Genomic DNA, 20,955 nt, shown 5'->3' on the forward strand with positions numbered 1-20,955 from the left:
AACCATGGATGCTGGCTGGCTTCCTGTGCTCTCCAGTTAAGGGCAGCACACAGAGGATTTGGGGGAACATAGAACCAGATATTTCTCTGTCTTAGGCCTACATTTCTCAACTCCCCAGGGTGATGGTTCTTTTCTTTTTTTAAAGATTTTATTTATTTATTTGAGAGAGTGTGTGTGCATGTGGTGGGGTGTGGACAGAGAGAGAGAAAGAGAGCATGAACAGGGGGTCAGAGAGGGGCAGAGGTAGAGAGAGAAGCAGGCTTCCGCTGAGCAGGGAGCCCCATCTAAGGCTAGATCCCAGGACCCTGGGATCATGACCTAAGCCAAAGGCAGAAGCTTAACGACTGAGCCACCTAGGTGCCCCAGAAAGCAGGTTCTTTACATACATAACCAGGGGGAAGGTTGGGGGGTAGATATTAGTGGAAAGGCCCGCCATGGAATAAGGGACCCAAGGCTAAGGCCATTTAAACATTTAAATGTTTAAACATTTAAACTTTTTTGGTAGCCTATTGGTAAGATGCTTTTTTACATCCTTGTCCTGTGGCAGGCTCTCCAGCCCATTGCCTAGAAACATCTCTCACTCTGAATTCATAGTTCACAGAAGCAAAGAATACTCTCAAGACAAGAATCCATTTTAAGAATATTTTATTTATCTTTTGAGATTACATAGTCATTATTGCTGATCTAATACAATCACTTAGACATAAAGATTTCCAAGAGCCTCTCAGAAATGGCGATTCTTAGAGGTTTTATTTCCTTTCAGTAAGATGACAATGAGAACTAGATGATTATATATATAATATATATATATTATATATATAGTTTAGTTTATCGTCTACGTATAATTTGCTGGTGTTGCCTATTTTCTTTCCATAATCTTCCTTTATTAAAAAAGCGTAATGCAACAATGCATTTTGATTTCTTTTTTTTAAAACCATGACAAAGTTAATTTTGAGAAAACCACAGGAGCAGCAGTTTCAGATCTGTTCAGAGAAAAGCCAAGCAGCAAAAAAGCTCTGCAGGAGTATGTGGCCATGGGGAGCCGTGCTCATACAGGAGGGTAGGACGAGGAGGTAGGAGGGCAGACAGAGAAGGTAGACCAGATACCTTTTTTCTTTTTTAATGAGGGAAAAAAAAAAACAAACCCTGATTTTCCATTAAGAAGGCAAAAAAGACCTTGAAAACTAGTACAAGTTCATCGTAGAGAAAATGGTAAGTATCCCCACCTGCCAGGGCCATAAACAAACAGATAATTAGTCTTCTTTCCCTAAGATGCATCTCAGGTGAGAGCTTGAGGGAAGAAGATAGATTTGTTCTGGTTCCAAGGGTAGAGGGAATGACCAAATTCCAATATTAAGATAGAACCCAAATACTCAAGAGGCCTGGGCCTCCTACTTCTTAACGGTTGCTAACATAGGGTCCCCAGAGAGAAAGGAAAAGAGGTCATCTGAAACTCAGAGGCAAATATCTCAATATCTCATCATGGGCAACAACACTGGCAACTTAGGTGTCTCCTTTTTTATTTGCCATGGGTCTCTTTACTATAGCAAGGCAGGTATGCTCTGTCATGATCAGTACGTATTAATACTGCTCCAGAGAGCCAGGCTTTACTGAGAAACAGCAGGTTATGATTTTTTGGTTTAAAAACATAAAGGGCTAGAGTCCAGATACCTGCCTAATGGAATCTGCCCTTGATATAAGATGAGTTATGAAGATCTGTATCCAATTAATTAATATGAAAGAGATCCAATTAATTAATACAAAACTCAGAACTGGGTAGGCGAAAGAAGAATTGAGTGGCCTCGTTGAATTTTCAGCATTTACAATCTTCCTCATGAAAGACTATAGCCATGTATGTGGCACCTTTCCACTATGTGCTAAGACATACAGCCTCTAAGGGACCAGCCCATAATGGGCTGAGGCTATATACTACTTAATGAGGCAAATAGCCATTTACCCAAAGCCCACCTCTCTACCTACAAAAGGAAGGTCACTTCCAGACTAGCTCTGAAAGTATATGTGAGGACCAGGAAAAGCTGAAGAAGGTGGAGGCAGAAGAGGAGAATCAGGGTGGGATGATGCTGGGTGGCCTGGTGGTGTTTCCTTGAGTCACCTTGGTCTTGAGACTATGAGGCAGACCAGCGAAGGAAAAAAAAAATGGGAAAACAAACAAGCAAGCAAACAGACCTGAGAGTGTTAAAGAAGATGGTCAGGTGGGAAAGGGACTCACTTCATTCAAGATTTCTAGGGGCACCCCAAACTGACTCTTAGAAACAGTCTCAGTCTGGTGCCAATGAAACCCTTAAGACCAACAGGTCAGTCTCCAAAAGGTATCCAACTCTTATGTGAGACATAAAATTTCACACTGCTCACATTACTAGTTTTTTTTGTAATGTTGGAGTTACTCAAGAAACCACCTCTGAAATATAGAATCCTAAGATGGAAGAGGCAGGAACATAAAAATATACCCCAGTAGAGAAGAAAAACCACAAACTAAATCATAGAGATACCAGATCTCAGTTTCATCAATGGCAACAGCCAAAGAAATGAATGTCTGAGGAGGTTCAAACTAGTCAAACTAGCTTTAATCATCTGGACACAGTTTGTAGTGTCATCTCTGTATAGCTTAGCCAGGTAAGCTGCAAAGCCCTTCCCAGGAGACAAATACATTCTACTTCTTTAGAGTGTCAGGCTGCGGGCCTGAATGGTTGGTTCCACTTCCAAAGCCCTACACCTCCCCCCCCCAAATCCACTGGAAAGTACATCTTTCCCTGTTCCATTTCAAAAGCAGTTTTAGACAATAAGAGGAAATTTCAGGAAGCAGAGTTTCACAACAAGCTCTCCTTTTCTGAGACAATGTCAGTCTAGAGGGAACCTCCTGGGAAACTGTTCAATTAAAGAACAAGTAAAACTATGGATCCCAGTGGGGCTGGCCCTCACTTCCTGGGCAAAGGTTACTTGGGTTACAAAGATGGCAAAAACAATGTCTGACAAACACCAGGGCTGCTGAGGAAATAATGGAGGCACATTCCTCTTGGAACCAGAAAGTGTTAAAACACACGTGAATATTCAAGGAAGAAAGGGGTCTTCAGTAAGGAAGGAGACTCCCAGTAAGCACAGGCATAGCTAAGTTCTTGGTGTAGCTTGCCAAAGCCATAACGTTCCTTCCTTCCTAGTCATTTTATAAAGAAGGCAGTGATAGTGATGGTCAAGGCTGGGAACCCAGGCCATGTTAATTCAGTGGCTTCCAAAAGGCCTCACCTGGGTAAGGGCCAAAGCTGAGAAAGGCAGCTGCTGAAATTTATTCCAGAAAACCCCAGGGAACAAGGAGTCTGGAATCCCTGGACTAACTCCTGAACTTGGACAAGAGACAAATGGCCATTGCTGAGGATTCCAAGTCAATGGGGAATGATGCAGAAGATGCACTGGGAAGGATTACCCCATAGCTTTCCTTCCTCAGCCTGTCCTTTGTGGCTTTCACAGCCCTCGGGGCAGTAACCACACTCTGGGCCAAGGCAACAGGCACAGGATTCTAGATTTTAATAAATAAATAACCTAACATATAGGGTGAGCACGGCGGGCAGCTGATTGGAGAAGCAGTTTGCTGGGTTCTTTCCTGTATAGGAGTGGAGAAAAGACTTGGAGTTCTATTCCTTAAAATTTCTTCTGGCTTGAATTACAGGAACTTAATACCTAGAGGGAGAAAGAAAGATGAGACTGTGATGTTATCAGTTTGGGAGAATGCTGGGACATGAAGAGCCCACCTAAAGGGATAGAGCAGCAAGGAGGCAGGGACTTTTCTGGGGTGTATGATGAGGGCAGATACTTGGTCATGCCCAGTATTTCTCCATAAAGAGGTAAAAATCGTATCAAGAAGATGAAATGGAGAAAGGCAAATTCAGAAAAGGAAACACTATTTAATATCTGAAGAAGGCCTCAAAGAGTCCCTTGGGGGTGGCAATGAAGGGGAGTAGGTTTCTTTTTCTGAGTTCATGTAAATGTGAAAGATGCAAAGACCAATTCCAGTGCAGAAAGCTCTTTTCTACCCGGGCTTCCCTGTCTTCTGGGGGGGCCCAAGGCACCTGTAATAATTAGGCTTGAAGGGCCCATTCTTGTTGAGTCCCAGATACTTGGCCTGTTCATCCGTCAGCTCTGTCAGGTGGGCATCAAAGGTGGGCAGGTGTAGGCTCGCCACATACTCATCTGGAAGAGACCACAGAAGCCCTAGTATAAACATTCATACCTCTTGTCTTGCTGTTCTCTCCAGGCTAGGCCTTAAAAAGTTGGAAGACACCTTCTAATTCCCAGAACTGAAAGAAAAATGCTCAACTGGTTCATGGGCCCAGAATTCTACGGAGTAGCTGTTTCGGTTTCCAGCCAAGTGTTTTTTAAAGTCCAAACATTTCTTTCTTGCTAGCTGTCTCATCCTTGAAGCTTCCCTTCTCCCCAGAAGGGTAAGGGAAATGTGAAAGAAGCAATAGTCCTTAGCATCTAAAAGAAAGGATAGGATAGCAGGGGACTAAAAAATGGGAAACTCAAACTTTACTTCTACCTTAAACTCTGTACTTCGGGTTACTCAGAAAAATGAACACTTGAGGATGTTGGAAAGGAATGTCTAATAATGATATTACATTGTTTGCTTTGCTTTTAGTATCCTTAGTTCTTATGGGTTTCTATTTACATTCTATTACTTGAATACATATTATTCAGAATTTTATGTAATTTTCCAAGTACTTGTTTGGTCTTCCTAACTTCATTATACATTCAGTCAAAACATTGACTGTCCTATTTTTTTTTTTTTTATATCCTCCCAAAGGATATATTAAAGGGAAAATATGTCAACTTCTAACAGTCACTATGCATCTCGGGCTAAAGCAAAGCAAACTAGAAGCTGATTTATTCCCTGATCTTTGCCTCAGGAATTTATAAACACACTCTAGCAGTTCAGGTGCTTGAGGCAGGTTCTTTAAAAATTCAAGACAGTTTAATGTTTCTCCTATATGAAACACCCACATAACTAGTCTTAACAGAAGCTATTCAGTCCTTCCTTTGGCCTGGGACAATGAGGTCTGTGTGAGAAGATGTAGTATGAGAAGTCTTCTTGGTCTGAGGAGAATCTGAAAGGGGCTATGTAGCCTAGAAATGGAGTAAGTCAGATGTCACAAGGTAGAAGATGAGTCCTCTTTGTTAGGCGAAGATTTTTTTCTCCTTTGAGACTCGCATATAAGATACTTTAAGACAGAAAATCCTTAAAATTCACAGACAGGTACACCAAATCATAGCAAAATGTAATGACTTCAATAGGGCAACTCACATGGAAAATGTGATAAATCAATTAGGAAGGGAACCTAGGAATCCTAGCTCCTACTCTGCAAGATACAGACATCATTTTTCCCCCCTATCTATAAGAAATTTAGTGCCACGAAGTTCATTTAGCTCTGACTCTGAACTACTTCAGTAAGGATAGGGATGGAAGAGCGCATGCTTACCCATTTTCTTGGGCAACAGGTAGACATCCTGCTTATAACGACCCTCAGGAGCATTGTAAAGCTCTATCAAGGCAAGAGCCTAGAAAAGCAGAGAGATGGATGCTGACGTGCCATATCAAGTGAAACGCTGATGGTCTAATGACCCTCTCCAGCCCACTGCTTTCCCGTCTGGTGGCCCTACCTGAGTAGTAGCGGTGATTGAGAGCACAAATGTAGGCACTGTGGAGCAGCTTAGGTTCAGCAGACGGCCCTAGAGAGCAAGGGTTAAGACACAGATGGGTTAGGACAAAGTCTCTAGCCTTTCAGGAGTGAGGGATGAGCATAACTGCCATTTTCCAAATACCTCCCAACTACCATTGCTGGATAAAAAGCAGGTGTTCAATAAATAGGAATGAACTGACTGACATTTAAGTGAAATTTAAAAATTCTGGAAAATATGACGGAAGGTAACAGATAAAAGATCTCTGGGATTATGTCAAAAAGGATAGAGACAGTCACAGGATACTGAGGCTTATGCCAAGGAAGGGCATATTTCTCTTGAATTTTCTACTTTCTGCAACAGAGTATCCTCCTTCTGAGATATTGGCATTCCTTTGAAAGATTGTTGTAAACAAGGATGTAGTCAAATCCAAGGGCAACCTCTCCACATTGTGAGAGGAGATACTTTTGGATTTAGGAAGCTGTGATGATTTCTGTGCTTCTTCCTTAGTTTGGTTCTCCTGAATTCAAGGGTAGTCTCGTATTTCTACTGGGTGACTCAGAGGATACAAGAGGTAGAGACTACTGGAGAATGCTATCCTATCCTATTTTGTTTCCCAGGAAGACTGACCACATTTTTTGCTCAAACATAGTAGCCAAAACCAACTGTGGTGCTTGCTTTTGTCACCAAAATTACTAGATGGGCCCTCCCAGGGCAACTGGAAATAAGTCACCAGATAGCTGGCTGATATCAAAGCAATTAATGAATAATTAACAACCTGTCCATCCCTTCCCTGGTACACACTCCTTTCTTGTGAAGAAATAATCCAGTCCCTTTACAGATGCCCTAAAGTATTTGAGAAGGTGGGATAAGGTGAAAAAAGGTAAAGAGAACAGGGAGGATATTCAAACATAAATTTAAGGGTCCCTATGTGAAGACAGTATTATCTTTCATATTTTCATATTCAGTTTCTTTAATTTAAAAAAAGGAAAGAAAACTGATAGAATACCAAAACTCAAGAAAAGTATTATTATCCTCCTTGTTATTTTGGTATCTTTCTCTGAAGAAGAGAAACTATCAAGGTCAGAACAGGAGGGCACATCAATATTGCTGTCAGGAATCTAAGACTAGGGAAGAGAAGTTTTCAAGAGAGGAAAAGTGGCCAAACATTGACATGGAAGGCTAAGCGGAATGAAAGTGAAGAATAAGTCTGAGCCAGAAGAGGCCCAGACAGGGAAGTATTAATCACACAACCAATATATAGCTGGGTGCCTACTACATATCTGGCTCAATTCAGAGGAATGGTCACTCAAAAACATGGAATCTATCACCAAAGACATGACCTTCCCAGAGCTTGCCTAAGGTGGTTTAGTAACCATCAGGAATATCTGCTTTGTGCTTACTGATTAAGCCATCCCACAAATGACATTATCTCTTTGTAAGCATCACTCAAAGTGGCATTGGTTCTATCTGTTAATTCTTCCACAGTAATAGTCATTATCTGACTCAATCTGTATGTAGAGTGACAGAGAGAGACAGGATAATTGGTGAAAACTAAGGAACCAAAATAGTTTCTTAATTGCTGAATAAAAAGACATGTCACAATTAGATATAAAATCCAATGGTAAAGTAGTTGAGCTTGTACCAAAGAAGAGTTGAAAATGTAAGAGAACATGTGGAGGAGGGAACCTGGGTATTACAGTCTCTCCTGTCAGGGGTGAATTTCTCTTACCAGTCTCAGGTCTTACCTCTGCCAGCAATACTATCCTCTTGCCATCAGGCCATATTACATGGTCAACTTGGGATCTCACTCGCTCCCAGGTCAGTTCTGGGGTCCGCAGACTCGCCTGGAACACATACAACAAACATATCATCAGCCATGACTTGTCCCACTTCATGGACGGAAAGATGTTGAAGGGAGCCATTTCAAAGAGCAAGTTGAAAGAAGCAACCAACATGCCAGATGGAGAATACCTGTCCCGGGTTGGTTAGGACTGTTCCATGTCAGGGAATTTAATCTTAAGGCCCAGCCAGGGAGGGATCACTCAGGATGTCATTCCAAAACATAGTGTTGGCCCACTCTCTGCTGAGCACAGTAAAAGGTGCTATGGGAAATACAAAAGAAACCACAGACATGGTTTCTGCCTTCAAAAAGCTCCTACTTTAGCTGGGGACACAAAACAATGCATATGTGAGGGGGAAAAGCCTTCAAAAATACTTATAAAGCAACATGCAAACAAGTGCAAATTAATACAGAACAAACAGAATACATAAGTGCTGAAGAGAAACAGAAAAAAGGAGGATCAGAGCTAAGTGGGATTTGTTAGAGAAGGCTGGTTGTCCTAAATATAGCATGCTGGGGCCCAAGGTTCTGCCTTCATGTCCTCGTGTCCCAGGTTCCACCTTCTCAATGACTGTGGTTCACCCTAAAGTTACAGAAGCTTTGTGACCTAAGTGCAAATGTGAGGAGGTAGGCTTTAGAGAAATGCTTAAGGGCAGAGTAAAGCTTCCAACAGCTCACCCTCCTTCCATTTCTGTATATATTCCGAGAACAAGAGAAGAAATGTTAAGTTTATTAACAGCAGCAATCAAGTAACAGTCACAGGGTTTAGACTTAAGATAACAACTTCCTTCTTCCAATAGGCCATGCCTAAAATAGAAAAGGAGTCCATATTCTGAAACCATCCATTGGCTCAGTTGGTTAAAATTGAGAGGTTCTGTCAAACAGTAGTTTTCAGACAAACAGAGAAACACTTCAGTTATATAATGATCATTTGCTGAGTACATCCTATATTCCAGGCAATGTAGTAAAGGACACTATTACGGATGAGAACGTGGACTCCTCAGCTAGACTGTGAGCTATTTATGGACAGGGACTGTATCAACTTTTCCTTACCAATCTAGTGGGAAAGACAGATATAATTATATTTCAGTATATTTAGGACAACATTAATGATCTAGACCATTTTTTAGACCATTTCTTTATTAGGCAATGAGAAATATAAAATGTCTTGAGATGTCAAGTTTCATAATTTAGTACAATCTTTATCTAAAGAGCAATTTTGTAGTAGCTAATGAAATTTTGTATGTACCTAATCTCTGACAATTAGCTTCATCTTTAGAGCTCCATCCTATAGAAATACTTGCTCAAGTTCAGAAATATAAGTGCCTAAGAATGTTCAATCCAGTGTTATTTATAATAGCAAAAAATGTAATTTAATAAGGGAATGGCTAAGTAAATCCAGATAATCTCATACAATGGAATATTATGAAATTCTTATATAAAAAAGTAGATCTATGTGTGTTAACATGAAAACCATTCATTATTGTTACATGAAAAAATAAAGTTGCAGAACAGTATACTAGTACCCCAATTCTGTAAATGTTTTACTTCCTTCCTTAAACATATTTATCTTGCTCAAATTTTTATACTAAGCAAATATTAAAGTTAGAATTCAATTTTTTTAAAACAAATAAACACTGTAAATAGAGTTTAAAAAGAATCTGAGCGGACAGACCACTTTGGGAAGTTAAGGATATAAAAGGTAAATCCCTTAGCCTTTAGAAATAACAACATGGAGGGCAATAACCATGTAGAGCCAAAAGATAGTGCTTGGTGACACTGGTATCTTTTTTATGGAGATGATGAACTTTAACGTAGTTCAAGTTCTTAGTGTCTCATACTCTTAATCTTCCAGAGGACATGCAATCTTGGTGACTGGGAGTAAAGAGGTGACACCATGATACTTTCATCATGGAGTCTCCTGTTTTAGGAAGTCTTCCCTAGGAGAAAAAGATACGTGGAATCAAAGAAGGGACACTTCATGAACATCATAAAATGATCGATGCTTTGTTGGAGCACTGGAATGGCTGTGGTGCTAGCAAAAGACATGAGGTCAATTAAAACAGGGTTTGAAGAGAAACTAAGTTACATTATCTCTAGCACTGTCCAGGCAGCTTCCATAACCTAGTAAGTTTATTGAACAGTTACACTCCTTGAGAGAAGGATTTCCTATGACCAGCAGAGTTTTATAAGAGTTTCTCGGGGTACCTGGGTGGCTCAGTGGGTTAAAGCCTCTGCCTTCGGCTCAGGTTATGATCCCAGGGTCCTAGGATCGAGGCCCGCATCATCGGGCTCTCTGCTCAGCAGGGAGCCTGCTTCCCTTCTCTCTCTGCCTGCCTCTCTGCTTACCTGTGATCTCTGTCTGTCAAATAAATAAATAAAATCTTAAAAAAAAAAAAAAAGAGTTTCTCTTAAAGGGGGTGCCTCGGTGGCTCAGTCAGTTAAGTGCCTGATGCTTGATTTTGGCTCAGGTCATGATCTCAGCGTCATGAGATGAAGCCCCGAATCCAGCTCCACACGGAGTCTGCTTGAGATTCTTTCTCCCTCTGCCCCTCCCACTGTACACATATCCTCTCTCTCTCTCTCAAAAAAATAAATAAATCTAAAAAAAAATTCTCTAAAAACATCCCAATGTCTTTTCTGTTGATTTATAATCACTAAGCAAGCTACCAGGAAAAAGGTTCCTTATGGAGACTATGTTCCCAAACAAGGTATACATCTCACAGTAAATTATTAGCTTGCACAAATTGGTAGTATATGATTGTGGACAGTGCATATCAGTTTTTTACAGGGAGAACAGCTGTGGTTCTAGTCCTGCAAAGTGCAGAATCAATAGCAAGTCTCAGGTTCTAATTCTTTCTGGTAAGAACTTTTAAAGTATGTGTACATAATGGTTTAGCCACTTGAATTGTGAAGATTACATTCACACCGGCCATCTAGGTGATGCAATATGGGTAAGCAAGTCTGTTTGCAAGAGAAAAGGAAACATGTGAAAGAAAGACATGGCCAAAAGGCAGCTAAGAGCATAATCCCTATCACAGGTTTGCTAGTGTTACAGCATTAATATCTCTCAGAAAAAATGCAGTTTTCTAAATGCCCAACTGTTTTGATGAGCTATTCCTTTCTAAAAATGCAACAGTCAACATCTCAAGGTTAGATAAAACTATAAATTCACACACACACACACACACACACACACACACACACACACACACACACACAAAAACCAACCCCCAAAACTAAAAACCCTTACATTTTTGATTGCTAAAAATATCTGGAAAAATATACTGAATCACTCTCCTTTACTGTTTCACTGAGATAACTAATAGAGACTTTCTTCTCTTTTCACTCTCTACATCCAAGCCATTTAGCAAATCCCAACTGTCCTACCTTCACAACACATCATCTCCACAGCTTATCCATGTCATCTGAGCTACCACTCTCTATCACTGGAAATATGGAGAGGGCATCCTATTATTGTCCTTATCACTACTCAAATCCAGAAGTGTTTTCTTTATATCACAGACAGAGTAATCTGTTAAAACAAATCAGATTTTGTCAGTCACCTGGTCAAAACTTTCCCATTGGAATGGCTTCCTTTTTTTTTTTTTTTTTTAAATAATCTCTACACCCAACGCGGGGCTCAAACTCATGACTGAGATCAAGAGTCGCGTGCTCTACTGACTGAGCCAGATAGGCACCCGTGGAATGGCTTCCAACAGCTTCCCTGGTAACCAGAATAAAACCTGAAGTCCTTTTGTGACCTACAAAGAACTACATAACCCACTACCCTCCTTCAGCTGCCGCTATTCTCATCCCTGTGCCCATTCTGTTCCTGCCACAATGTCCTCTTTTCTGTTTCTCAAACATCAAGCATTTTCTACCTCAGCATCTTTTACACACCATTCTCCTTGAGTAAAATGCTCAGATGGCTTATTCCTTCAATTCATTCAGGTTTTTGTTCAAATGTTATCTCATTTGAGACCTTTGAGACCTTCTTTGATCACCTTAGCTAAAATATCATTCTCAATGACTCCACCTTGCTGTTTTTCTTCAATCCTAGGCACTAACTGATGAAACTATCTGTTTATTGTCTGTGTCCTGCACTAGAATCTAAGTGCCACAAGAGCAGGGACGTTCTTCACTATTTCTTCAGCCAGTAAATACTCAGCACAGAACAGAGCAATTATTCAATACAAATTAAACAGTGAATGAACATTGTGGTTTCAGTTATTAGTTGAGTTTGCTATTTCCTTAAATTTCATTTTTCTATGTCCTGTGACACTACCATCAAAGACTGAGTAACTTAACTTTTCTGAAGCCCTTCTGAGCCTCTCCCTTTCTGGACCATTTAGTTTAGTCATATACCTTCTGCTAAGAAGAGCACAAAGAGAATTAAGACATGGCCCTTGGCTAGCTACCTAGAATACCAGGAGCTACCTAGAATACCTGCAAAACTAGGGCTATCTAGTACCAACATAGCAGCCAGGGTGATCCTTTTGCTTTTAAAATAAAAGTCATCCTTTTAAAATGGAAGTCAGACTATTATAAATCTGACAATGGTACCCTATTTCTCTCAGAATATAATAAGGAGTTCTTATAATGGCCTCTGAGACCCCATAAGATCTGGCCCATTCCTTCTTTGACCTCACCTTCCATTCTTAATCTGCCCCATACTCATTCTGCTCCAACCACACTGGCCTCATTATTGATCCTCAACAGACTAGGCACACTCTTGCCTCAGGGCATTTGCTTTGGCTGTTCACAAAATATTCTTCACCTAAAAATCCACATGGCTACTCAAGTTCCTCCAAAACGTATGCTCTTTGAGGGCAGGAATTTTTGCCTGTTCTGTTCATTGACTCCACAAATCTAGAACAGCACTTGGCATTCAGCAATCACACAATAAGTATTTATGATTGAAGGTATAATGTCCTGGCCTTTATCCTGGGATTACTTATGTCTGGATTGCTTTAGAGGAGAGAGAGCCATCACAAATCGAAGCTTACCTAGAAATCACGAGGAGGCAATAGTACAATGTACAGGAAACCAAAACAAAACAAAAACTGGACAAGAAGTAAAAAAAAAAAGCCTGAATTTTGTACTCCCATTTAATTTTTGAATCAATGACTGAACAATGGACTTAAGTTCTAGTTTTCTGATTGAAAATCAGGGAAAAGAATAATGCCTTGTGGGACAGTCAAGAGGATGAAATGAGATAAGGTAAAAATATAAAAATTACATGATTATATTTGGAATTGTTTCTATTTAAGAGCTGGAGGGTTTAGGAAAGAAAATTCCTTCCCCCTTCTCTTACTCAGAAGATTTCTCTTTAGATATCAGAGCATGATTAGTTTCCTTAACTTTTTCCTATTTTGGGGCTCTCTAAGCAGATTAATTGAGAAAAGGATAATCATGTGCTAGATAGTTTTAGAAATACTAATATCTTTGACTATTTAGTAAAAGGCCAGTATGTCACATAAGTGAAACTTAACAACAACAACAAAAGAACCATTCAGTATTTAAATTTCAATATTGAAAAAAGAAATTATTCAAAATTATTCATTGTAAGCAAAATAACCTGGTAAGACAAGAGTAATGGAGCCATGCCACTCAAAAACCTCAAGGGTAGGAAGAGGCTTTGCTAGGTTGTTTTTCCAGCTATTTTTAATAACAGAAGAATAGAGCAGAGTTAAAAAGAGAAACCATTTGAAATAGATATTATCCAACAGACTCTCAATATATCAACTGATCCTTACCTGGCAGTGCTGAAGCTCAATCAGAGCAGCCCTCAGGGCAGATGAAAGCATGCTTTGCTTGAGCCATTTACCCAGAGAGAAATACAGCTGTGCCAGAAAAATGCCATGAAAATTTAAAACCAGAGTGAAAGTCACACTGCAAGAAACTTTGGTAAGTCTGAAAAGAAGAAATAACGCTTCTCTTAACTATTACTTGGGTGATGTAGTAGGACCGAGTGTTATGTTGGATTGGATAATTTTAGGGTGAATATAATCAAATCAGAGAACCAAAGTGAGAGATAAAATGGCTTACAGTGTAAGTAGGTATCAAGCTGGAGTGGAAGAAAATAATCTTTTGAAATGATTGAGATGAAGAAGCTTTATGGTATCCACAAGCACAGGTCATAGGGCTAGTAAGTGAACAGACTGTGGACAGCTCTGCTAGGACAGTCATGTTTAGGATGGCTGGTGACTCTTCTCTTTCCTCTTCCAGTTTATATTTCTTAGGAATGAGAGATAAAAAAGCCCCCAATAACAAGTTTCTTAATCTTACCACATCAATCTCCGTGTTGGAATGTCCCATGTTACAAACGATGCAGCTATTCTTCATACGGTCCAAGTGCTCTCTGGTTACCACATTCTTGTTACCTTAAAGATAGAAGAGATATTCACACGAAAAGAAATGAAGTTGGACCCCTACCTCACACCATATGTGAAATTTTACTTGACCTAAATGTAAGAGCTAAAACTATAAAACTCTTAGTAGAACAAAGGAATAAATCTTTGTGGTCTTGGGTTAGGCAACAGTTTCTTAGATATAACACCTAAAGTATAAGCCACCAAAAAAAAAATAAACTTGTACTGCAAATGATATCATCAAGAAACTGAAAAGACAACACACAAATGAGACAAAATATTTACAAAGCATATAACTGGTAAGGGACTTGTATCTAAAATTTATTAAGAACACTTACAACTCAATAATAAAAAGGCAACCAACCCAAATAAAAAATGAGCAAAGGATCTGAATAGACATTTCTCAAAAGAAGAAGTACAAAAGAAAACGTGTCAATATGCACATGAAAAGATGTTCAACATTATTACTCATTAGAGAAATGCAAGTCAAAAACCACAACGAGGGGTGTTGTGGCTCAGTCGGTGGAGCGTGTGACTCTGGATCTTGGGGTTGTGAGTTTGAGCCCCATACTGGGTGTAGAGATTACTTGGATAAAAATACTTAAAAAACAAAACCACAATAAAACACCATTTCACACCTACTAGGATGGCTATAGTAAATACAACAGATAATAACAAGTGTTGGCAAGGATGTGGAGAAATTGTAACCCCCCATGCATTCTTAGTGGGAGTGTAATGGTGCCACCTCTTTGGAAAAGCTTGGCAATTCCTCAAAATATTGTAAGTAGAGTTATCATCATATGATCCAGCAATTCCTAGGTATATATAGGTAGGTAAATATTCATGAGGATGGAAAACATGTTTGTAGGAAAACATGCTACACAATGTTCATAGCAACATTATTCAAAATAGCCAAAAAATGTAAACAACCCAAATGCCCACCAACCAATGAACTGATAAACAAAATGTATATCCTTAAAATGAAATATAATTCACCAATAAAAAGGAATGAAATATCTACACATAACTACCATATGGATGAAACTCGAAAACACTATGCTAAGTAAGAAAAAAAAGCTAGTCACAAGAGATCACATACTGTATGATTCCATTGATATGAAATAGACAAATCTACAAAAACAGAGAAATTAATGGTTGCATAGGGCTCAAGAAAGGTAGAGTGAAAGAATGCGGCGAACTGACTGCTTATGGTATGGGATTTCTTTTGGGGAGTGGTGTAGTTTCTGGAATCAGACATTCTACAACTTCACTAAAAACCACTGAACTATATACTTAAAAGGGTAAATTGTATGGTATGTGAATTATCTCAATAAAAAATTAGATTGTGGTGATGGTTGTATTACCCTGTGAATTTGCTAGAAAATACTGACAGGTACACTTAAAATAAGTGAAATGTATGGTTTCTGAATCCTATCTCAATAAAGCTATAAAAAAAGACATAAGGGGGTTGATGCGAAGCAAGAACAGTTTCCTATGGTCCCTCTTCTTTGCCCCCATCTCACCCTGAGGCTACAAATGTATTTTTATTCTTAAATATTCTCATTTTCCTCCTCTAAAATATAATTACAAATAAAAACCAGTGTTCTTTTATGGTCCCACCATAAAGACAAAGTATCTCAGCCCAAGGAAACTAGCCATTTCTGCATATTCCTCTCTAAAACTCCAATCTACCTCCTTGGGAATTAATACAACTACCTTTCCCACTTTCTCTAACTATGAATTTTGCTCTAGGCCTGCTTTAATTACAGAGACTAGAGAGCAATATACTTTAATTTTGGAAGTAAAATAAAAAATCAAATGTATAAATATAAGATCTGGTTTCCCAAATAAAACTTATCTCTAGCCATCTTCGTGGTAATTACAGAACAGTTAAAGAGAAACTTTCCTCTAGGGATGACCTAGATGGTATATACTTTTGGTCAGAGTTCTAAAGAGGTGGGAAGAACATGAAAGATTGACTGGTTTTGTAGACCTCTGTATCTGGCTTTTCGAGTTTGGTTTATTCAGAACATTTCTGGTCATTTTTCACTTGTTCCATGAAAGCATTCCCAAGTGCCATTCCACTGTCTGTGTCAAAATCATACCTGTACAGGTAATAACAATATCCACTTGCCGGATGACCTCATTTAATTTCACCAGTCGAAATCCATCCATACTGTAAAAATAAAGCATGATCAATTAACAAAGGCAATTGGGAGGCTTTTGCCACAGAACCTCAAAAGCTATCACTAAGTTCCTTCAGTACCTGCAATGTCATTTCTTGATATAGCTAGATTATTCTTAGCAGTGAAAAATTCAAACCATCTCCTTAAGTTCATACAGGACAGAAGTAAAGGTTTCTTTGCATCACTGCAAATTAATTCTTCCTGAAAACAGAGACCTAGGGGTTACCATGAGCTTCCTAAACTGAGTTCCTAGAAAGTGCAATTTAGCCACTGAATCTTACCCCATTGAAACTATTCTCCCCAAGATCATCAACAATCTTCTGGATATAAATAAATAAATAAACAAATCTTAGACTCTTACATCACTTAATTTCCTGCATTAAACATTATTTGCCTTCTTAAAACTATACTCCTTAGAGTCCATGATACTGTTCTCTCCTGGTTTTCCTCCCACTTTTCTGATTATTCCTTTTCAGTCTTACTCAGTCTTTAAAAGCTGGTACTCTGTACAGTTCTGCCCTGACTCTTTTCTTTATTCTTTCAGTATTTATCCATACCCTTCCCTTGGCTGTAAATGACTCTTTTTTTTTTTCTTAAAGGTTTTATTTATTTAATTGACAGAGATCCCAAGTAGGCAGAGAGGCAGGCAGAGAGAGAGGAAGAAGCAGGCTCCCTGCTGAGCAGAGAGCCCGATGTGGGGCTCGATCCCAGGACCCTGAGATCATGACCTGAGCCGAAGGCAGAGGCTTAACCCACTGAGCCACCCACGCGCCCCTGTAAATGACTCTTCTTGTTGGCTGATTTGCACAAATCTATCTTTAGGTTAGTGCTCTCTGAAGCTTCAGAGCCTTGGATCAAATTATCTACTGGATAGCTTCTCCTGGATGTTCCATAAGAATATCAAATTTATTGGGTTTCAACAAAACCTCATTATCTTTTCTGTACTCCTAAACCCTATTTCCTCTTTTGTATTTTCTTCTTGATCAACAGCATTACTGTTCACCAAAGTGTATGAGCCAGATAAACTAGAATGTCCTAGCCTACCCTCTTCTCCCCAGTTGAAGTTGTCACCAAATCTGGTTGTTTTTCCTTAACTCTTTAAAATCTCCTGAATCGGTACCCTGCTCTCCATATATGCTGGTCTTGTGTATGCTCAGGTCTTATTACCTCTTGCCTGGATTCCTACAGTAGCCCCTGGCCCGATGTCATCATCTCTAGGTTTATGTCTGTCTAATTTAGTTTGCAGAGTAATTACCCTACATGCAATTTAGATCAAGTCACTTCCTTGCTTAAAATATTTCAGTGAGATTGCCTGTTCTCAGGATAAGACCTAAATATTTATCAGATATATAATCATTTTCACATAGGATTCCTACCTTAGATATTACCACTCCCCCAAATTTATCCTCTCTGCCAGCTACATTAAAGTATTTCGATCTTCTTAAATATGCCACGTTCTCTCCTTCCTCGGTGACTATGCTCCTTGTGATGTTCCTTATCCCTGGAACTTACATCCAAACTAAGACATGTCTTATACAAGTTTCAAGACTCAGCTCTGTTGACATCTCTTCCCACCCTGGCCCTTTGCTCTTTAGTTAGGTGCTTCTCCTTTGGCTCCTATAGGACCATGTACTGTTTACCCCCATCAGAGCACTTATTCCACTCACACTGGTTTTTTGTGTACTACTAAAAGCAGGACCTTGCCTCATTCGTATATTCATCTTATTCATCCTAAGCACAGAGCACAGTACCTATTATACAGTAAGTGATCAGTTCATGTCTATAAGAGAATCTGAATCATTGTCTCAATCAGTATTAAAACATGTTAATGAACCCTGATTCAGAGAAAGCCAACAAATCTACTGGGGAAATTATGGATGAGACAGGAACTATTTTTTAACCTTTAATTTAGAAATAATTTCAAACTTAAGTATTATAAAAATAGTACAAACTCCCCTATACCCTTCACTCAGAGATAGCAGATTTTATTTGGATTTGTCTGATGTTTCCTCCTGAGGAGATTCAGGTCATACATTTAGGAAAAGAGTATCACAGAAGTGTTCTCGGTGCATCACATCAAAAAGGATCTGATGCCAACTTATTTCTTTTTTGATCATTGTTTTCAAAGGGAGAAGGGTTGTGGTGCCTGGATGGCTCAGCTGGTGGAACATGCAACTCTTGATCTTGGGGTCATGAGCTCAAGCCTCACATTGGGCATAGAGCTTACTTTAAAAAAAAAAAAAAAGGGAGGATTATATATGGAGAAGGTAAGGAGGTACTTGTTCTTTGCCTCAAGTCATTCCCTCTAATGATTTCCACAGGAATTCAAAATTTTAGCTTCTCTGATAATCTCTGCTTTCTCAGAGCAGAGCTACTTGATCTTTGGAAGAGGGAAGCTTACGGTTAACAGCAGCATCTCTCAGGATCTGGGCCCCTCTAAGATAAAATGTGCTATTAACCAGGCCATTCCTTGGTGACAGTTACAAGATCCAATAGATGGTGGCACAGAGGAAAAAGCGAGTTTCATTTTGCATGCTTACCAGGCTTGAAGAGCACAGATGGGGTCGATCTCAGTTACATACACAATAGAGCCCATGGCTTTTAGGGCAGCACAGCACCCCTTCCCCACCTGAAGAGGGGAGAGAGTACACATAATAAAGAAAGTCAGTGAGAAAACAACATCTCAAAGCTTCTGGTGAACTGTACCCCATTTTCCACCCCCAAAAGCAATTTCACTGAATAGACTCATGCTTGGGGAAAAACAAGAAAAAACAAATAAATGAATGCGGTTCATAAACAAACTCCTAACTCCCGTTCAGCATGTGCAGTACATAAGAACACCCACACTCACGATTTATAATCAAAACACAAGCTACGAGAACATCATAAACAGGGTGCTGGAACAAGTCAGAAAATCAATGAGAAAAAATGGCAAAAATGCAAAGGAAAAAAGAAACCAGAGGGCCTCTAAAGTTACTTTTTTTCCCATCTAGAGTGGTGAGTGAATGTATTCTCACATCCCTTAAATAAAAGAATCTGGTATATTTCAACAAAATCATATTTTATCCACCTAGTAAGTGAAAAGTTATGCTTTACCTCTCCATAGCCACAGACCACCACCTGCTTTCCACCAAACATCATGTCTGTTGTCCTTTTGAGTCTAGGGGAAGAAAAGCCATTAAATCAGAAAAATCTTCTCTCATTTCTCCTTTAAGATTAGAATGGGTACCTTTGATTTCACGTTTATTTGTTTGTTCCATTCTGAAAGAAAGCCTGGTTTCTGTGCTATCCAATGACTAAAAAGAAAGGTTGAATAAAATATGTATTTTCTCACTCCATGCTATCCGATCAATTCCAGCTACAGGTGAGGGTTTTTTTTCTTTTTTCCTCTTGTCTTGGGAGTGGTGCAGAAGGCAAGAAGCTGTAGACTGCAAAGTAACTTTTAAACAAAAAGCAATATACATTTATCATATAATTTTTGGAAATAGAATAAAAATAACATTTTTTATTTAGGAGACAAAGCTCTAGCTTAATGGAAACATTATTCTGTTTTATTTAATGAGACAGAAACGTAGAAGATAACCCTGATAAATGAGTGCTACATTTAGCAGTGTCAGAAGGGACAACAGGTCCCTCATTAATTCCACACAGAGGGTAATAGGTGGCGAGAGGGAGAAGAGCTTGGACATGCACAATACTGACTGCATGAGAGAGTGAACTTTCTGGGGCTGATTCTTTCTCAGATCTGCTCTACTTTTTTGTCTCTGATTCTCTATGAAGCTAGAATAAATGTCCTTATTGTTTTTAGAGTCTCTTGGAAGAACCTGTAGCAGTAGGTTCTGGTTTCTCTTTGGGTTGAGCTAGTGTCCCTTCTCTAGGAATCCCTCATTAGGCAGAAGAAAGTTCTCAACTAAAACCAGTCTATTCTGAGATAGACAGTTCCTACAAATATTTGTGACTCTTTCTGTTCACTTATCTGCTTACCTCTCCTGTTGAAAACAGTCTATAAGAGTAGGAATCCTGTCTTTTTAATGATCTGACAACTCCTCAATAGGAACAAGTAGAACTCCATGAGCCTCAGTGAAACTCAGTAAATAGCAAATACTATTCAGCCATCAAAAAGAATGAAATCTTGCCATTTTCAACGACATGGATGGAGCTAAAGAGCATAATGTTAAGTGAAATAAGCCAGTCGGGGAAAAAACAAATACTATACAGTCTCACTCATATGTGGAATTTAAGAAACAAAACAAATGAGCACAGGAAAAAAAGAGAGAGAGAGTGAGTGAGATGTCTAGAAATAGACCTTCTTCTTCTTCTTCTTTTTTTTTTTTAAAGAAACAGAATGCAAGTTAGTGCAGCCACTTTGGAAAACAGTTTGGAGATTCCTTAAGAAATTACAAATAGAGCTACCCTATGACCCTGCAATTGCACTACTGGGTATTTACCCGAAAGATACAGATGTAGTGAAAAGAAGGGCCATCTGTACCCCAATGTTCATAGGAGCAATGGCCACAGTCGCCAAACTGTGGAAAGAACCAAGATACCCTTAAATGGACAAATGGATAAAGAAGATATGGTCCATATATACAATGGAGTATTATGTCTCCATCCGAAAGGATGAATACCCAACTTTTGTATCAACATGGATGGAACTGGAAGAGATTATGCTGAGTGAAATAAGTCAAGCAGAGAGAGTCAATTATCATATGGTTTCACTTACTTGTGGAGCATAAGGAATAACATGGAGGACATTGGGAGATGGAGAGGAGAAGTGAGTTGGGGGAAATCAGAGGGGGAGACAAACCACGAGAGACTGTAGACTCTGAGAAACAAACTGAGGGTTTTGGAGGGTGGGAGGTGA

The 20,955-nt window shown here is 39.3% G+C and overlaps 1 protein-coding gene across 4 annotated transcripts in view; it reads right to left on the minus strand.

The window, feature by feature from the left end:
• Nucleotides 1-628: 628 nt before the first annotated feature.
• LOC111151926 (adenosylhomocysteinase like 2) overlaps nt 629-20,955 on the minus strand; it is a 178,031-nt gene continuing 157,704 nt past the window's right edge. For all 4 annotated transcript variants that reach the window (XM_022510136.1, XM_022510135.1, XM_022510138.1 and 1 more), the window contains exons 9-17: nt 19,188-19,251; nt 18,632-18,720; nt 16,011-16,081; nt 13,823-13,917; nt 7,437-7,535; nt 5,671-5,739; nt 5,490-5,568; nt 4,083-4,203; nt 629-3,693 (exon numbers count right to left, since the gene is read on the minus strand). In XM_022510136.1, the coding sequence (XP_022365844.1) occupies nt 3,687-3,693; nt 4,083-4,203; nt 5,490-5,568; nt 5,671-5,739; nt 7,437-7,535; nt 13,823-13,917; nt 16,011-16,081; nt 18,632-18,720; nt 19,188-19,251 (694 nt within the window). In that variant the 3' untranslated portion in view covers nt 629-3,686. The remainder of the gene's footprint in view (nt 3,694-4,082; nt 4,204-5,489; nt 5,569-5,670; nt 5,740-7,436; nt 7,536-13,822; nt 13,918-16,010; nt 16,082-18,631; nt 18,721-19,187; nt 19,252-20,955) is intronic.

This window comes from Enhydra lutris, unplaced genomic scaffold (genome assembly GCF_002288905.1).
Source record: "Enhydra lutris kenyoni isolate GAN:26980312 unplaced genomic scaffold, ASM228890v2 scaffoldscaffold27, whole genome shotgun sequence".
NCBI classification, from domain to species: domain Eukaryota; kingdom Metazoa; phylum Chordata; class Mammalia; order Carnivora; family Mustelidae; genus Enhydra; species Enhydra lutris.